Source organism: Bubalus kerabau, unplaced genomic scaffold (assembly GCF_029407905.1).
Source record: "Bubalus kerabau isolate K-KA32 ecotype Philippines breed swamp buffalo unplaced genomic scaffold, PCC_UOA_SB_1v2 scaffold_38, whole genome shotgun sequence".
NCBI classification, from domain to species: domain Eukaryota; kingdom Metazoa; phylum Chordata; class Mammalia; order Artiodactyla; family Bovidae; genus Bubalus; species Bubalus kerabau.
In genome coordinates, this window is record NW_026577892.1 from 393,300 (window position 1) to 410,639 (window position 17,340).

At 41.4% G+C, this 17,340-nt stretch overlaps 2 protein-coding genes across 3 annotated transcripts in view; one reads left to right on the forward strand and one right to left on the reverse strand.

The window, feature by feature from the left end:
• Positions 1 to 15,205, reverse strand: part of LOC129640715 (liprin-alpha-1-like) — a gene marked incomplete at its 3' end in the record, with an annotated part of 47,550 nt that extends 32,345 nt beyond the window's left edge. The window contains 1 exon segment of the mRNA XM_055565808.1: positions 15,146 to 15,205. Coding sequence (XP_055421783.1) covers positions 15,146 to 15,205 — 60 coding nt within the window.
• Positions 15,183 to 17,309, forward strand: LOC129640718 (cyclin-I-like). 2 transcript variants are annotated; one of them, XM_055565810.1, is made up of 2 exons: positions 15,183 to 15,954; positions 16,034 to 16,205. In XM_055565810.1, the coding sequence occupies exons 1-2, from the start codon at positions 15,497 to 15,499 to the stop codon at positions 16,203 to 16,205; spliced, it is 630 nt and encodes a 209-aa protein (XP_055421785.1). In that variant the 5' UTR covers positions 15,183 to 15,496. The 2 variants fall into 2 exon arrangements, with proteins under 2 accessions (XP_055421785.1, XP_055421784.1); XM_055565809.1 differs by having other exon boundaries at positions 15,194 to 15,453; positions 15,611 to 17,309.
• The last annotated feature ends 31 nt before the right edge of the window (positions 17,310 to 17,340 follow it).

The window sequence follows — 17,340 nt, forward strand, 5'->3', positions numbered from 1 at the left end:
ACAACTAACTAGGTAATCAGAGAGAGAAATACAATAATACAAAAGAAGTCAAGACAGGAGAGAAAAAAAGAAAAACAGTTTGGAAAAACTGAAATCGAAGAATAAGATGGCAGATATTAACCCAAGTACATCACCAATCGCATTATATATAAATGAACTATCGACGACATAAGAGAGTAAGATTGCTGGACTAGGTACAAAAAAAAATTTGCTGATAGGAATGTAAAATGAGGCAACCACTATGGTGACTATTCAAGCAGTTAAACATAAAACTGCCACATGATCCAGAATTCCACTCCTAGGAATATACCCCAAATAATTTTAAATCATGTCTAAGCAAAAATAATCCTGCTTATTTAACTTCTATGCAGCGTACATCATGTGAAATGCCAGACTGGACAAAACACAAGCCGGAATCAAGATTGCTGGGAGAAATATCAATAACCTCAGACGTGCAGATGACACGACCCTTATGGCAGAAAGCAAAGAAGGACCGAAGAGCCTCTGGATGAAAAGTGAAAGAGGAGAGTGAAAAAGTTGGCTTACAACTCAACATTCAGAAAACTAAGATCACCGCATCCAGTCCCACCACTTCATGGCAAATAGACAGGAAAACAATGGAAACAGTGACAGACTATTTTGGGGGCCTCCAAAATCACTGCAGATGCTGACTGCAACCATGATATTAAAAGACACTTGCTCCTTGGAAGAAAAGTTATGATCATCTTAGACGGCTTATTAAAAAGCAGAGACATTACTTACCAACAAAGGTCCGTCTCATCAAAGCTGTAGTTTTTCCAGTAGTCATGTATGGATGTGAGAATTGAACTATAAAGAAAGCTGAGTGCCAAAGAATTGAGGCTTTTGAACTGTGGTGTTGAAGAAGACTCTGGAGAGTCCCTTGGACAGCAAGGAGATCAAACCACTCTATCATAAAGGAAATCAGTCCTGAATATTCATTGGAAGGACTGATGCTGAAGCTGAAACTCCAATACTGTGGCCACCTGATGGGAAGAACTGACTCACTGGGAAAGACCTTGATGCTGGGAAAGAATGAAGACGGGAGGAGAAGGGGACGCCAGAGGATGAGATGGTTGGATGGCATCACCGACTAAATGGACAGAAGTTTCAGCAAGCTCTGGCAGTTGGTGATGGACAGGGAGGCCTGGCATGCTACAGTCCATGGGGTCGCAGAGAGTTGGACACGGCTGAGCGACTGACCTGAACTGAAGCAAAAATGTGCATATGACTGTTCATAACAGAGCAGTGTTATTCATAATAACCATAAAGAGCAAAATAAAGCAAAAGCAAGCAAAGGAAAGGAAATACTAAAGAAGAGAACTCAATGACACTGAAATCAGAGAATCAATTTTTTAAAAAAATCACACAACCCAAGAGCTGGTTCTTTAAAAACTTTAGTGCCGGGGACCAGCCCCGGCTGATCCAGGGTATTCGAAGGAGAGACGGCGTAGGCAAGGGTCAGGAAACAACTGCTTAATTACACTTTAATTAAGGATACAAAGGGTAATAGAATAAGGATAGCTCAGTGAGGAAATTCAGTGGAGAAAAGCGGCTGAAATAAGGATAGCTCAGTAGGAAAATTCAGTGGAGAAAAGAGGCTGAGTAGCTTGGTTTACGCGGGAGACCAATAAAACTTCAAGACAAGAAGTTTGCACCACTTACGGAGGCCGCAGGCGTCCTTCCGTTCTCCCGAAGGAGAGGAGACACTGAGGCCTCCCCGGTCGGATCTTAGAAGCCCAGGCATAATTAGCAAGCATGGCGGGTTCCGCGCTCCAGATGGAGACTCAGCCGGAAGTTGAAAGAGAGAGTGACATGGGGAGACCCAGTTTTGGTGAACAAGGCCCGCACTTTATTTTCCAAAGTAGTTTTTATACCTTAAGTTATGCATAGAGGATAATGGGGGAAGGGGTGGAGTCATGCAAGGACAGCAGTTCCTGGTTCTAATCGAAGCCAGGCTTTCAAACTTATCATATGCAAAAGTTCAGGTGATTGACATCATCTTCTGGCCCGGAGGCCTGTTAACATTTTAAGAAACTTATTTTTCTCTAAAGGTGATTATTCCAAAGTCAGGCACCAGCCTTCCAAAAAGCATTGGACAAAGCTGCATTTTACATTTCTATACACCCATTATATCAATCAATACACTGCCAAGGACACAGTAGGTAAGGAGTATGGAGACTTAGCAGCAAACATTGGCCCAACAAGTGAAAAACCCTTCACCAATACAATTTCTAATCAATCTTTTAACTACTCAAAGGAATCTGTGTTTAGGCAGTTTAGAACATCTCCTGCCTCTCACAGTTGGGAGGCTCTGAACAATCACATGTGGCCGGAAAAACCCATTCAGGCAGGCTAGAGGATTTCCAAAGGAGTTTGTAGGTTAAACACTGTCACACCCAGGAATTATTAACTGGAGCTGTAAGCTAACTCTTTTTCCAGAGAGAGGTAGTGGGGGACAGCCCCCCATAAAGTCAGAGGTGTGGGTGAAAGCACAAAGCAGAAAGTAGGCAGACTCTGGTTTTGGGGGTAGATGCTCGAGAATTTCCAGGGGGACTCCTGAGGCTCGATCCCGCCTTTGCGTATGCCGAGCCTCCTTCCTCATGACCTTTGTCATGGGCGGAATTCCTCACGCTGGCTCCCGGCAGTGATAGAATTCCAGTTGAGCTATTCCAGATCCTGAAAGATGATGCTGTGGAAAGTGCTGCACTCAATATGCAATATGCACTCAATATGCAATATGCCGGCTCCCGGCACTTTAGTACAATTGATAAGGTTCTAGTACAAATCATTTAAAACGACAGAGAAACACAACTTAACCAATATCAAGAATGAAAAAGAGGGTATCACTAGAGACTGTACCGACATTAAAAATATAATAAGGAAGGACTTCCCTAGTGGCCCTGTGGTTAAGAATCTGCCTGCCAATGCAGGGGACATGGGTTCGATCCCTGGTCCAGGAAATTCCCTCATGCTTCAGAGTGACATGCCCATGTGCCACAACTACTGAAGCCCACACACTCTGCAGCCCAGGCTCTGCAACAAGAGAAGCCACCACAATGAAAAGCCTAAAACCAAGAGTAGCCCCCACACTCTGCAACTAGGGAAAGACTGCACGCAGCAATGGAAACCCAGCACAACCAAAACTAACTTTCACTTTCCAATAAAAATGTTAAAAATACCTAAGTAATATTACAAACAACTCTATGCATATAAACCAGACAATTTAGATGAAGTAGACCAATTCCTCAGAAGTCAGACTGCCCAAACTCACCCAAGATGAAACTGATAATATGAACAGTCCTGTAACTATTCAACAAATTGAATTTGTAGTTTAAAATCTCCTGAACAAAGATGTTCAGGCCCGATGCTTTCATTGGTAAAATCTAACAATTTTAAAGGAATACCAATTCTATACAATCTCTTCCAGAAAACAGCAGAGAACTAATCCGAACAAATTCTATGAAGTCCAGATTACTTAATATTCAGTTCAGTTTAGCTGCTCAGTCATGTCCAACTCTTTGAGGCCCCGTGGACTGCAGCAAGCCAGGTATCCCTTCCATCAGCAACTCCCAGAGTTTACTCAAACTCATGTCCATTGAGTTGCTGATGCCATCCAACCGTCTCATCCTCTGTGGTCCCCATCTCCTCCTGCCCCCCAATCCCTCCCAGCCTCAGAGTCTTTTCCAATGAGTCAACTCTTCGCATGAGGTGGCCAAAGTATTGGAGTTACAGCTTTAGCATCATTCCTTCCAAAGAACACCCAGGACTGATCTCCTTTAGAATGGACTGGTTGCATCTCCTTGCAGTCCAAGGGACTCTCAAGAGTCTTCTCCAACAGCACAGTTCAAAAGCATCAATTCTTTGGCGCTCCAAAAATCAAGACACTGTGGTATTGGTGGTGAAAGAGGCACAAAGATCAACAAGACAGAATAGAGAACCCAAATATAAATCTATACAAGGACAGATAACTGATTTCTGAGGAAGAAGCAAAAGCAGTTCAAAAATGGTGCTTAAGCTAGTGGATATTCACAGGCAAAAAAACGAAACTCACTTGATACAAATCAACTCAAAATTGATCATAGATTTAAATGTGAGACATAAAGCTATAAAACTTCAGAGAATTTGCAGACCCACTGAAGAATTCTTAGAAACGACACCAAAAATGCAGTCCCTAAAAGGAAAAAAACTTGGTAAACTGGACAGTGTTAAAATTTAAGACTTCTAGTCTCCTAGACTTTCTTAAAAGGCTGAAAAAGCAAGCTATAGACTAGAATAAACTATTTATAAACTGTATTTCCAACAAAGGATTTGTATCTAGAATCTATAAAGAACTCTCAAAGCTCAAAAGTAAAAAGCAATTCAACTGAAAGTGAACAATAGACATGAACAGACATTTTATCAAAGAAGATACATGAATGGCACATGAAGATGTTCAATACTATTAGTCGTAAGGGAAATGCAAATTGAAATCATGTAAGGTATCAATCACATCATCTGAGAAAAGCTGAATAAAACATAGTGAAAATACCAAACGGCGGTAAGAATGCTGAGAACATACGTCTCTCGTACACTGCTGGTAGAATGTAAAATGGTAGAACTTCTATGGAAAATAGCTGAGTAGTTTCTTAAAAATTCAAATACATGCTTATCCTGCAACCCAGCAATCACACTCCTGGGCATTTATTTACATGAAAGGAAAATTTATGTCTGCACAGAAACCTGTACATGAATGTTCAGAGCAGCTTTATTTGCAATAGCAAAAAGCTGGAAACAACTCAGTATCCTTCAGTGGATGATTAAACAAACTGCAAAACATCTCTGTAACGGAATACTACTCAGCAATTAAAAACAGTCACTACTGGTACATGAAGCAACTTGGATGGGTCTCAAGGTATTATGCTAAACGAAAAAAGTCAATCTCAAAAGATTATACACTGTATGAATCTATTTATACAACATTCTTGACAAAATCAGAGGGACAGAGAACAAATTAGTGGTTGCCTGGGAACAGGAAAGAGTGGTAGGGAGAAAGGAAGCACAAGAAAGATGTGGTGATACAAACAGTTCTGTATCGTTTTGGTGTTTTGTTTTCTTTTTGCCACGCTGGGCGTCTTGTGGGATCTCAGTTCCCCAACCAGGGATCTGAACTCGTGCCCCCTGCAGTGGAAGCACAGAATCCTAACCACTGGACTGCCAGGGAACTTCCACAGTATCTTAACCAAAGTGATGGCTACATGAACTTATACATGTGATACAAATGCAAAGACAATAAAAATACATGGACATGTGCATATACAGACACAAAAATGAGTACATGTAAAAACGGGTGAAATATGATAAAGGGCTAAAGCGTATACCTATGATAACTTTCCTTTTTTTTTTTTTTTTTTAAGATCACCTGTGCCTTTAAAACTTTTTATTTATTTATTTGGCTGTGCTGGGTCTTCACTGTTGAGTGCAGGGCTTTCTCTAGCTGCAGTGAGTGGGGGCTACTCTCTAGTTGCGGTGTGCGGGCTTCTCATTGCAGCGGCTTCTCTTGTGGCAGAACACAGACTCTAGGGAATAGAGGCTTCAGTAGTTATGGTACCTGGGCTTAGCTGTCCCGAAGCATGTGGGATCTTCCTGGATCAGGGATCAAACTGGTGCCCCCAGTATCAAACTGGCAGGAGGATTCTTAACCACTTGACCACTAGGGAAGTCCAAGGTCCCAGTTTTGATACTAATGGCTACATAAGAGAGCAAGACACAGTTCCCCAGCCCCCCGCCCCCAGTGAAACTAGCTACAGTATATAGAATTTCTACCCGCCTTTCATTTCCTGAGCTGCTGCTGTTGCTAAGTTGCTTCAGTCGTGTCCGACCCTGTGCGACCCCCATAGATGGCAGCTCACCAGACTCCCCTGTCCCTGGGATTCTCCAGGCAAGAACACTGGAGTGGGTTGCCATTTCCTTCTCCAATGCATGAAAGTGAAAAGTGAAAGTGAAGTCGCTCAGTCGTGTCTGACTCTTAGCCAGCCCATGGCCTGCAGCCTACCAGGCTCCTCCATCCATGGGATTTTCCAGGCAAGAGTACTGGAGTGGGTTGCCATTGCCTTCTCCCTGTGAGTCTATAACTATTTTAAAGTTTAGGGAGTCCCTGGTGGTCCAGTGGTTAAGAATCCACCTTGTAATGCAAGGGACACCAGTTCAATCCCTGGTCTGGGAAGATCCCACATGCCACAGGGCAACTGAGCCAGTGGGCCACAACTAGTGAGCCCGAGCTCTGGAGCCTGCAAGTTGCAACTATTAAGCCCACGTTCCATGACTACTGAAGCCTATGCACTTTCGAGCCTGTGCCCTGGAACAAGAGCAGCCCCTGCAACGGAGAAGCTCTTAAACCACAACTAGAGAAAGACTGTGCACAGCAACAAAGACCCAGTGCCACCAAAAAAAAAAAAATCAAAGCTTAAAAATGCATTATATTCACATGCTGATGTATGTATAGACATCACACATACAAGCATATGTATGCCCTAAGTAAGTCTCAAACTTGCTTAGTCCTCAACTACACAATACCAACTAATCTGATATTGATATGTTACCATGTTAGTAAAACCTGCATTTGTGAGCCCCATCATGAATTATAAAACTGACTTGAATCACCATTTTGTGCTGTTTGCACTGAGTATAAGGCTTTAAGTGTGCGCTTCTGTCACTCACTAGCTGTAAGTCTCTTGTGCTGTGGCTCAGCTAGCATTGATGGACACTCACTACAGGCTGGGCAGCGCTGTAAGTGCTTCACACACCTAACTTAATCTTCTCAACAATCCCATAAGGCAGGTACTATCATTAGTCATACCATTTGAAAATAAATGTGAAGAAAAGAAGACACAGAAAGCTAAGTAGCTCGCCGAAGATCACATAGCTACAAAGACAGTCCCAAGAGTTAAACCTTGGCATTCTTGTCCAGAGCCCTTGAGCTTATTATTAACCAGTTTGTTCTCTGTAACCTCTCTAAATTTCAGCTTTTCCTCTATAAAATGGTGTTAATATATATAGAAGTATTAAGGAGATCAAACCAGTCCAGTCAATCCTAAAGGGAATCAACCCTGAATATTCACTGCAAGGACTGATGCTGAAGCTCCAATACTTAGGCCACCTGATGTGAAGAGCCGACTCACTAGAAAAGACCCTGATGCTGGGAAAGACTGAGGGCAGGAGGAGAAGGAGATGACAGAGGATGAGATGACTGGATGGCATCACAGACTCAATGGAGATGAGTTTGAGCAAATTCCGGGAGATGGTGAAGGACAGGGGAGCCTGGCATGCTGCAGTCCATGGGGTTGCAAAGAGTCGGACACAACTTAGCGACCGAACAACAACATATACAAAGAAGAATATATAAAATAGGATACAGCTCCTAGTAAATGACAGCTTAAAAACAGATTAGGAACGAGTTACAAATTAATAAAGCTGCAGAAGGCCTATTTGATGGGCACCAGGAACCCTGCTCAATTCCCTGTGCTCAACTACCAAGTGAAAAAGTCAATTGTCAACTGGAATGGTGTTTTTAAAAAGCAAAATAAAACATGCATTAAAATCTAAATCACAATTCTGGGTGAAAGAAACCAGACATAAAAAAGTAGATGCTATATGTACATTCATATAAAACTCTAGAAAATGAACACACTCATCCACAGTGACAGAAAGCAGATCAGCGGTTGCTTCCGCGGGGAGTCAACTCAGAGGGGTGGGCTACAATGGGCACAGGGAAGCTTTTGCAGCGTAGTAGTGTTAGTTGCCTGGAGAATCCCAGGGACGGGGAAGCCTGGTGGGCTGCCGCCCATGGGGTCGCAGAGTCGGACATGACTGAAGCGACCTAGCAGCAGCAGTGTTAGTCGCTCAGCTGTGTTGGACTCTGTGTGACCCCACAGACTGTGGCCCACCAGGCTCCTCTGTCCGTGGGATTCTCCACGCAACAATACTGGAGTGGATTGCCATTCCCTTCTCCAGAGGATCTTCCCAATCCAGGAATCGAACCTGGGTCTCCTGCATTGCAGGCAGATTCTTTAGTGTCTGAGCCACAGGGAAGATCCCTAGGAAGCTTTTGAGGTGATGGAAATGTATGATATCTTGATAGTGATGATGGTTTCACAGATACATACTTCTGTCAAAACTCAAGCTGAACGCTGTTCAATGGGTACAGTTAACTGTATACAAATCATACCTCAACAGAATTATGTCAAAACAAAAAACATTAATATTTTTCAAATAAGCAAACTGCCCTGATTATAACTCTTAACAAATTTTAACTTCATCAAAGTAAAAATTAAATGTTAGCCAGCATACTGCCAAGTTGAGAATATATATAAGGAACACAGACTATCAAAGCTCTATAAAGGAGGAAAAAAGAATCTTCAGCTGATAAAGTTTTTAGAAGAGTCTTACTGAGTACTCCCCTAAGCAGCAGCACTTTTCTTCACTAAATTGAGACCAGGGTATATGAAGTTTACAAACTGAAAAATAACTTTCTAATATTAAATTTCTGGTTTCTTCAACAAAGGTGCAAGACAGGGAACCTTCTATTTTTTGTTCAAGTTCAAATCAACAAGCCTTTGTGCTCCTATTCTCTTTCTTCTTTGAAATTTCCATTCCAAGCTTAGCAAGGAGTGTGAAAGGGGAACAGAGTCAAAGGCCAAAATTTGACTCGTGAGATTCAGAATTCCAATCTCTGTCACTCTACAAAGGGTCTGAGAACCACAGAAACTGTATCCTACTGGGTTTGGGAATATTATGACTAAATTTACTAAATGCGAAACCAAATGTGGAATGGCCTTGAAAATTCAAAAATGGTATTCATTCTATTTTAGATCCAAATTAGAGTAAGAAATTATTTTAAACAATTTTTTAGAATAATTTTAAGTGACGTAAAATAAGACCGTTGAAAACGTTTTTGTAAGAAAAAAATTCTAAAGAGAAAAGGTCTAAAACATTAAGAATTACTTTATATAGACTATATAAAAAATTCTACGTTTGTAAAATACCTCTAGTCCCATAGATTTGCTTTTCTTTTACAAATGTATTTTGTTAATGTCTTATGACAGCATATTAAATACTTTCCAATATTAGTTCAGTGAGCTAGTTTGCAGAAACATGACTTTATCACAGGAGTATATTTATCTTAAGTCAAAGGGGAGCTCCTGCAGCAGCCCATAAAATCTGACTTTGCTTCAGGAAGTACTTTTAACATTTCAAGTATCATGAATGGTTGTGAATTATAGTCTGACTCAAAAGATAAAACTTTACAAACCAAATTCATCACAATTAATACTTTAAAATAAGCATTTTAAGGCATTCTTTTAAAGTGATCTAAAATGCAAGATAATCAATTAAAATTTTAAAAGCTTATTTCTTCTTAAAGTCAGAAATCACTAAATGCAATTAATTCTCCACTACTTGTGTATTTTCCACACTTTTCGATTTAGAAGTTTCCTAATTCCTGGCTGGTTCCCCTATCACACAATAGGCTCTTCAATCCATTTCACCAGGCTGTTGTTTGCTTAGGGAAAACCACCGTAATAATACTAACCCAAATAGAAGATAATAAGTCAGTCTGCTGGGTCATGCACGTATCCTAAAAATATAAGCCATGAGCTTAAAGAATAAATACAATCAAACAAATTTCATTTCCTCAAATGCCTATCCACAAAATGTTAATCACGGGTACAAAGGGGTATTAAATTACAGTATCCTCTTAAAAACAAAACAACAGAAAACTCTGTCTTTCAAGGTCAAGTCAAACATCATCTGCAACTGATCCTTTCCACACAGGATCCTTTTCTCTTTGAATCCTCGAAGCACTATATGCCTATTTATGGCATTTACCAAGTTCTTCCTTAAGTTTCAGTCATTCAGATAAAAACATATTTAATAAAAGTTACTAAGTCTTAGACACTGCAACTGGGAGCTAGACAAAAAAGGACAGCTGGGATTTTTAAAAATAAAGTTTCTGTACTAATTTTACTATTTTAAAAATACAATGTGTTTCTTACAAAAAAACCAGAAAACACAAACAGTAAATGAAAACCACAGAAAACACAATAAACTGTGCTAATTCAAGAACAATCACTGTTGGTCTTGACAAAAATCTTTCCAGATCACTTACACTACATGAACATGAATACACTTCTTTTCTTCAACAAAAACAGGATGATACCATATATAGTATTTTATGATCTCTTCCTATTTATTTCCTATTAATTAATGTATCAGATTTGGCTTCCCTGGTGGCTCAGTAGTAAAGAATTCACCTGCCAAGCAGGAGACTCTGGTTCAATCCCTGGGTCACAGAGAGTCCCTGGAGGAGGAAATGGCAAAGCCACTCCCGTGTTCTTGCCTGGGAAATCCCACTGACAGAGAAGCCTGGAGGGATCCATCAAGTATAACCATTAGAATTTGACAGGCAAAGATGGAGATAAGATGATTATTTAGGCAGAAAGAGAATGAGAGGTCTAGAGATAACAAAGCGGGTATGTTTTAGTCCTTTACTTTACTATACTACTTACAAGTGTAAACACATACTGTCGAAAGCTTCAAGTCACTTTGACCTCTGCCCGCTCCAAAAAAAAAAAAAAAAGGGGGCCAAGTAAAACACTGGTGTTCACAGAAAAGTGGTATCTCTGGTACTCCTTTCAGGACTACCATTACTAACCCCAACAAACCCACAGCTACTTAAAATTCCAGGAGATCATGTGCTTGGGTACAGCTGTAAAACCTCTACACGACTACCACCACCTCTTCTGGAATTCACAGTTTATGAAGTTCATTAACTCACTCAAACATTTACTTAGCAGTTACCTATGACTGGTTCCAAATACGAAAAGGAGTACGTCAAGGCTGTATATTGTCACCCCGTTTATTTAACTTATATGCAGAGTACATCATGAGAAACGCTGGACTGGAAACACAAGCTGGAATCAAGATTGCCGGGAGAAATATCAATAACCTCAGATATGCAGATGACACCACCCTTATGGCAGAAAGTGAAGAGGAACTAAAGAGCCTCTTGATGAAATTGAAAGAGGAGAGTGAAAAAGTTGGCTTAAAGCTCAACATTCAGAAAACGAAGATCATGGCATCCGGTCCCAACACTTCATGGGAAATAGATGGGGAAACATTGTCAGACTTTATTTTTCTGGGCTCCAAAATCACTGCAGATGATGACTGCAGCCATGAAATTAAAAGACACTTACTCCTTAGAAAGAAAGTTATGACCAACCTAGATAGCATATTCAAAAGCAGAGACATTACTTTACCAACAAAGGTTCGTCCAGTCAAGGCTATGGTTTTTCCTGTGGTCATGTATGGATGTGAGAGCTGGACTGTGAAGAAAGCTGAGTCCTGAAGAATGGATGCTTTTGAACTGTGGTGTTGGAGAAGATTCTTCAGAGTCCCTTGGACTACAAGGAGATCCAACCAGTCTATTCTAAAGGAGATCAGCCCTGGGATTTCATTTTTTTTTTTTTTTTTACCACAGAAAGAGGTTTTTTTTTTTTTTTTAATTCCAAAAATCATTTACTTTGTTGCAAGTATAGGAGTCAATGCACATTTTGCCATTTAAGAGGAAAGAATGTGTGGATATCTGAGGGAACATATTTGTGGCTTGTTTCCATGATAGTTCAGAGCTCCCTATCCTGCCTGCCTAAAAGAGATCAGCCCTGGGATTTCTTTGGAAGGAATGATGCTAAAGCTGAAACTCCAGTACTTTGGCCACCTCATGCGAAGAGCTGACTCATTGGAAAAGACTCGGATGCTGGGAGGGATTGGGGGCAGGAGGAGAAGGGGATGACAGAGGATGAGATGGCTGGATGGCATCACTGATTCGATGGACATGAGTCTGAGTGAACTCCGGGAGTTGGTGATGGACAGGGAGGCCTGGTGTGCTGCGATTCATGGGGTCGCAAAAAGTCGCACACGACTGAGCGACTGATCTGATCTGATCTGATCTGATGTGTTAGGTACTATGTTACCTGCTGGCCCTACAAAGATGAATAAGGACCTCAATAGCAAGTTCTGCTTTCAAAAGCAAATGTCCTGCAGTAGGACCTGAACTAAAAAATGAGGACGAGTTCGTACCCAATACAATGGCTATTATTCCAAAACAAAAACCCAGAAAATAACTAGTGTTGGTGAGGATACAGAGATACTGGAACCCTTGTGCATCGCTAGCAAAAATGTAGAATGGAGCAGCTGCTATACAAAACAGTTCGGAGGGTCCTCACAAAATTAAACAGAATTATCATGCTATCCTAAAAGTTCACTTCTGAGAATAACCAAAAAAAATTTAAAGCAATGTCTGGAACAAATATTTATACATCTGTGTTCACAGCAGCTATATTCGTAATAGCCAAAAAGTGGAAGGAACTCAAGTGTCTGATGCATGAATGATTAAACTAAACGTTGGGCATAAATATGCAATGAAATATTATTCAGTCTTAAAAAGGAAGGAAATCCTGACACTTGTTACGACGTGCATGAATCTTGAAGACATTGGACAAAGTGAAATAAGCCAATCACAAAAGGACAAATATTTTATGATTTCACTTAGATGAGGTACTGGAGTAGTCAAATTCAGAGAGAAAGAAAAAAAGTAGAATGGTGGTTGCCAAAGGTTGAGGGGAGGGGAGAACAGGGAATTAGTGTTTAATAGGTACAGTGTTTCAGTTTCAGAAGCTGAAAAAGTAAAGGATAGTGGTAATGACATACCAAGGTGACTGTACTTAATGCCACTGAACTGCACACTTAAAAATGACTGGAATGGGGGAATTCCTTGGTGGTTTCACGGTTAGGACTCTGAACTTTCACTGCCGGGGACTGGGTTGAATCCCTGGCTGAGGAATTAAGATCCCACAAACTGTATGGCATGCCAAAAAACAAACAAGAAAAGATTCAAATGGTAAATTTTATGTTATATATATTTTGTGTACATGCATGCTAAGTCACTTCAGTCATGTCCAACTCTTTGCAACACTATGGATTGTAGCCTGTCACACTCCACTGTCCATTGGACTCTCCAGGCAAGAATACTGGATTGGGAAGCCATGCCCTCCCTCGAGGGGATCTCCCCGACCCTAGGCTCGAACCCACATCTCCTGCATTGGCAGGCAGTTGCTTTACCACTAGTGCAACATGTATATTTTGCCACAATTAAAAAAAAATTCTGAGGAATATTATCTATAAGTGCTACTATGAAACAGCCAGGATATATTGTTAAGTAAAAAAAAAACAAGGTAGAGAAAACAAACAGTATGACACTATACCAAAAGAGCGTGGAAGAATATATAGCTATACACAGATATTATATAGACATTTTCTACAATTACTATAACTTTTAATGGAAGGATAAACAAAAAGCTTTAAAAAAAACCAACTACCCCCAAGGGAAGGAAAGAATAAGGTTAGGATTCAGCTGGTAAAGAATCCAGCTGCAGACTCCGGTTCAATTCCTGGGTCGGGAAGATCCCTTGGAACAAGGATAGGCTATCCACTCCAGTATTCATGGCCTTCCTTGGTGGCTCAGATGGTAAATAATTTGCCTGAAATTCGGGAGACCTGAGTTCAATCCCTGGGTTGGGAAGATCCCCTGAAGGAGGGCATGACTGCCCACTCCAGTATTCTTGCCTACAGAATCCCCACGGACACAGGAGCCTAACAGGCTCCAGTCCAGTGGGTCTCAAAGAGTCAGACACAAATGAGTGACTAGGCACAAACACAGTCCAGAAACTAGACTCCTCTCAATGTACCTTGTCATAGATCTCAAGTTTTTAAACATGATTATAAAATAAATTTAAACAAAAAAAATTTTTAAGTCGTTCCTCAAAATCAAAATGAAAAACAAACCTACACTGTATATTGAGTTAAACCAAACAGAGGAGTGCTTAACTCTGAAACACAGCAATCTGACTGCACATCCTTGGTGAAATGCATCCTAAGGACATAAGAAATACAAAGAAACCTTACAGTGCTTTCAGTAATGATACTGATATTATGCTGAAATTATGTCATGTCTGTATATCATAAGGTTTCGGTATGAGAAGAAACAAAAATTCTAAAATTTTAAATAAAAACTCTCCAATAATATTTCATTACAAGTTATCAGTATAAACTCATGCTGAACTTTCTTTTTTTAAAAAAGTATTTCCTAGCTCCATCTTTGAAGAGACCTATAAATTCCTAACCTAGGATCAATAAGCATAGCACCCAGAGAGCAGTCTGTAAACGTCCGTGACAATTCCTTCCAACTCAAAGGAACCAGCGCTCACAAAAGAAACTGATAATTCAAGTTCTGAGGCAGAATTTTATGAAATGAGGTTGGATCATACCAGAAAGCAAGGAAGCAATCAGAAACCACTAGGGTAGTATCAAAAACACTTAGGAGCTATCTTGAAGAGGTGCTCACTGCCAAAAGCAGAACAGACTGAGCCACAACAAAATAATAACGGCAATGGACTGAAACCCATAAAATATGATAAAAATCCATGACTTCATAATGATACTTGAAAGGAGAATGATGATATTTGAAAGGAGAAAGATCTCATTAGTCACTTTTGAAAGATTCTTATGAATCAATTTATTATCCTAAAAACTAACAAAGGAGAACAGCTGCATATTTACTGTCTTTTTTATATAAACTGAACACAAGAGTAACTCAACAGTCCAATAATCAAAATGAGGAAGTTTCTGTTTATAAAGTATTCTAGCTGAGAAACGAAGAATGACAGAGTATCACCATTTTACAAACCCCTAATAAAATTCTAGACCTAGGGAAAGATCGACGGCTGCTAAAATTATACAGAGTAACAAGCAGATATTACAGGGCCTTGGAACTATTCTTTCAAAACAAAAACAGCCCTCCCTCCCCAGCCTTCCCCGCGAGCGGACGCGGCATCGCCTCTGTCTCGCTTTTTTCTTATTTTTCTCCCCCCTTTCCCCTTCCTTTTTTTTTTTTCATTTTTCCCCCTTCCCCCCCTTTCACCATTTCCCCTTGGAGGCGCTTCCCCTGGGCAGGGGCAGAGCCGGTCTCACCCCCCGCCTCTCCCCGGCCCCCGCCGCCCTATGGCGAGAGGGAACCCCCTCCCCATCCGGGCACAAGCGGCGGCGGTTGGAGGAGCGGGACCGGCGGCGGCGGCCTCAGGTCCGCGGGCGTCATGGAACTAATTCGCTGACCAACCCACCGGCTGCAGCCGTGCGTCCCGCTCGAGCGCCAGCGCCCGTGCCCTCCGGCCCGCTTCCCCCTCTTCTCCCTCCTCTGTCGGCCCGGTCCTGGTCCCGCGCGTCTCGTCGCCGCGCGCAGAGGAAAATGAGGTGGTAACGGGCCCCCGGATGACCCCTCGTCACCACTTTGAGGTCTACAGTTCTGCCTGGGAGGAGGAGGAGGAGGAAGAAGAGGAGGAGAAGGTAGCTACATCAAGCTGGGTGGCAGGCAGATCCATAGGATATCATGAACTTTCCAGGGCCTTTGGAAAACCAGAGATTGTCTTTCCTATTGGAAAAGGCAATCTCTAGGGAAGCCCAGATGTGGAAAGTGAATGTGCCGAAAATACCTACAAATCAGAATGTTTCTCCATCGCAGAGAGATGAAGTGATTGAGTGGCTGGCCAAACTCAAGTACCAATTCAACCTTTACCCAGAAACATTTGCTCTGGCTAGCAGTCTTTTGGACAGGTTCTTAGCTACTGTAAAGGCCCACCCCAAATACCTGAGTTGTATTGCAATCAGCTGTTTTTTCCTGGCTGCCAAGACTGTTGAGGAAGACGAGAGAATCCCAGTACTGAAGGTGTTGGCAAGAGACAGTTTCTGTGGCTGTTCTTCTCCTGAAATTCTGCGGATGGAGAGAATTATTCTGGATAAGTTGAATTGGGATCTTCACACAGCCACACCATTGGATTTTCTTCACATTTTCCATGCCATTGCAGTGTCAACTAGACCTCAGTTACTTTTTAGTTTGCCCAGTCTGAGCCCATCTCAACATTTGGCATTCCTTACCAAGCAATTACTTCACTGTATGGCCTGCAGCCAACTTCTGCAGTTCAAAGGATCCATGCTTGCCCTGGCGATGGTTAGTCTGGAAATGGAGAAACTCATTCCTGATTGGCTTCCTCTTACAATTGAACTGCTTCAGAAAGCACAGATGGATAGCTCCCAGCTGATCCACTGTCGGGAGCTTGTGGCACATCACCTTTCTACTCTGCAGTCTTCCCTGCCTCTAAATTCCGTTTATGTCTACCGTCCCCTCAAGCACACCCTGGTGACCTGTGACAGAGGAGTGTTCAGATTACACCCCTCCTCCGTCCCAGGCCCAGACTTCTCCAAGGACAACAGCAAACCAGAAGTGCCAGTCAGAGGTCCAGCAGCCTTCTGCCACCATCTCCCAGCTGCCAATGGGTGCAAGTATGCCTCTGCCAAACGCGAAGTGGAAGAAATGGAAGTGGATGACTTCTACGATGGGATCAAACGGCTCTATAACGAAGATAACGCTTCCGAAAGTGTGGGTTCTGTGTGTGGCACTGATTTATCACGGCAAGAGGGACAGGCTTCTCCTTGTCCACCTCTGCAGCCTGTTTCTGTCATGTAGCTGCAAGAGTTACCTTCAAGTGCAAACTAAGGTAGACGACTCTGGGGATGGGAGCATGGAGAACCAGGATAGGCTATGTAAGGTATATATCTTTTCAGGCTGATTTGAAATGAGCCAGAGGAAAAAACCCAGTTGATTTGTATGACTAATTATAATTTAACAATATTTAAGCACTTAAAAACCAAAAAAAAAGTCTAAAGATCAAAAAAAATTTTAGTAAAAAATTCCTTTGTAGTATTTGTCAGTTCTACCCTTTACTCTGCTAAAATGTAACGTGTAGATTGCCTTGTGTCAGAAACTCACAGTTTTTTTTAAATTCCAAAATTCCTAGCTAGCAAACCTTGTCCCAGAATCCTGATTTAATTTTCCCTCTTGCTTTTGCTTGCTTCTTTGAATACTAAATGAATTTTATGCATGTTGATCTATGCCTGCTGATGAGGAAACCCTCAAAGTTTATTTTTAGCAATCTAGTGAACAAATTATTTCAGTGTGACAGCCATGTTTAATCCATGATTCAAATTCAAATTAATCTGGAAAAGGTACTTCAAAATTGCCCCATATGAATCAGGTGGTAAAAAGGACCCCTGTTACCATTGTTGATTTTTGTCTCCTTTCAATTTCTAGAGTTTGAAAATAAAATTACTTTCAGTTTTTGTTTATCTTAAATTGAAGCTTAAAAGTGGCACGTGATTAAGACACTCTTAGGTTTG

Coding starts and splice junctions, on each gene's coding strand:
- LOC129640718 (XM_055565809.1), top strand. CDS start 15,379: ATGACCCCTCGTCACCACTTTGAGGTCTACAGTTCTGCCTGGGAGGAG. Junction 15,454..15,610: donor AGGAAGAAGAGGAGGAGAAG/GTAGCTACATCA, acceptor CCTACAAATCAG/AATGTTTCTCCATCGCAGAG.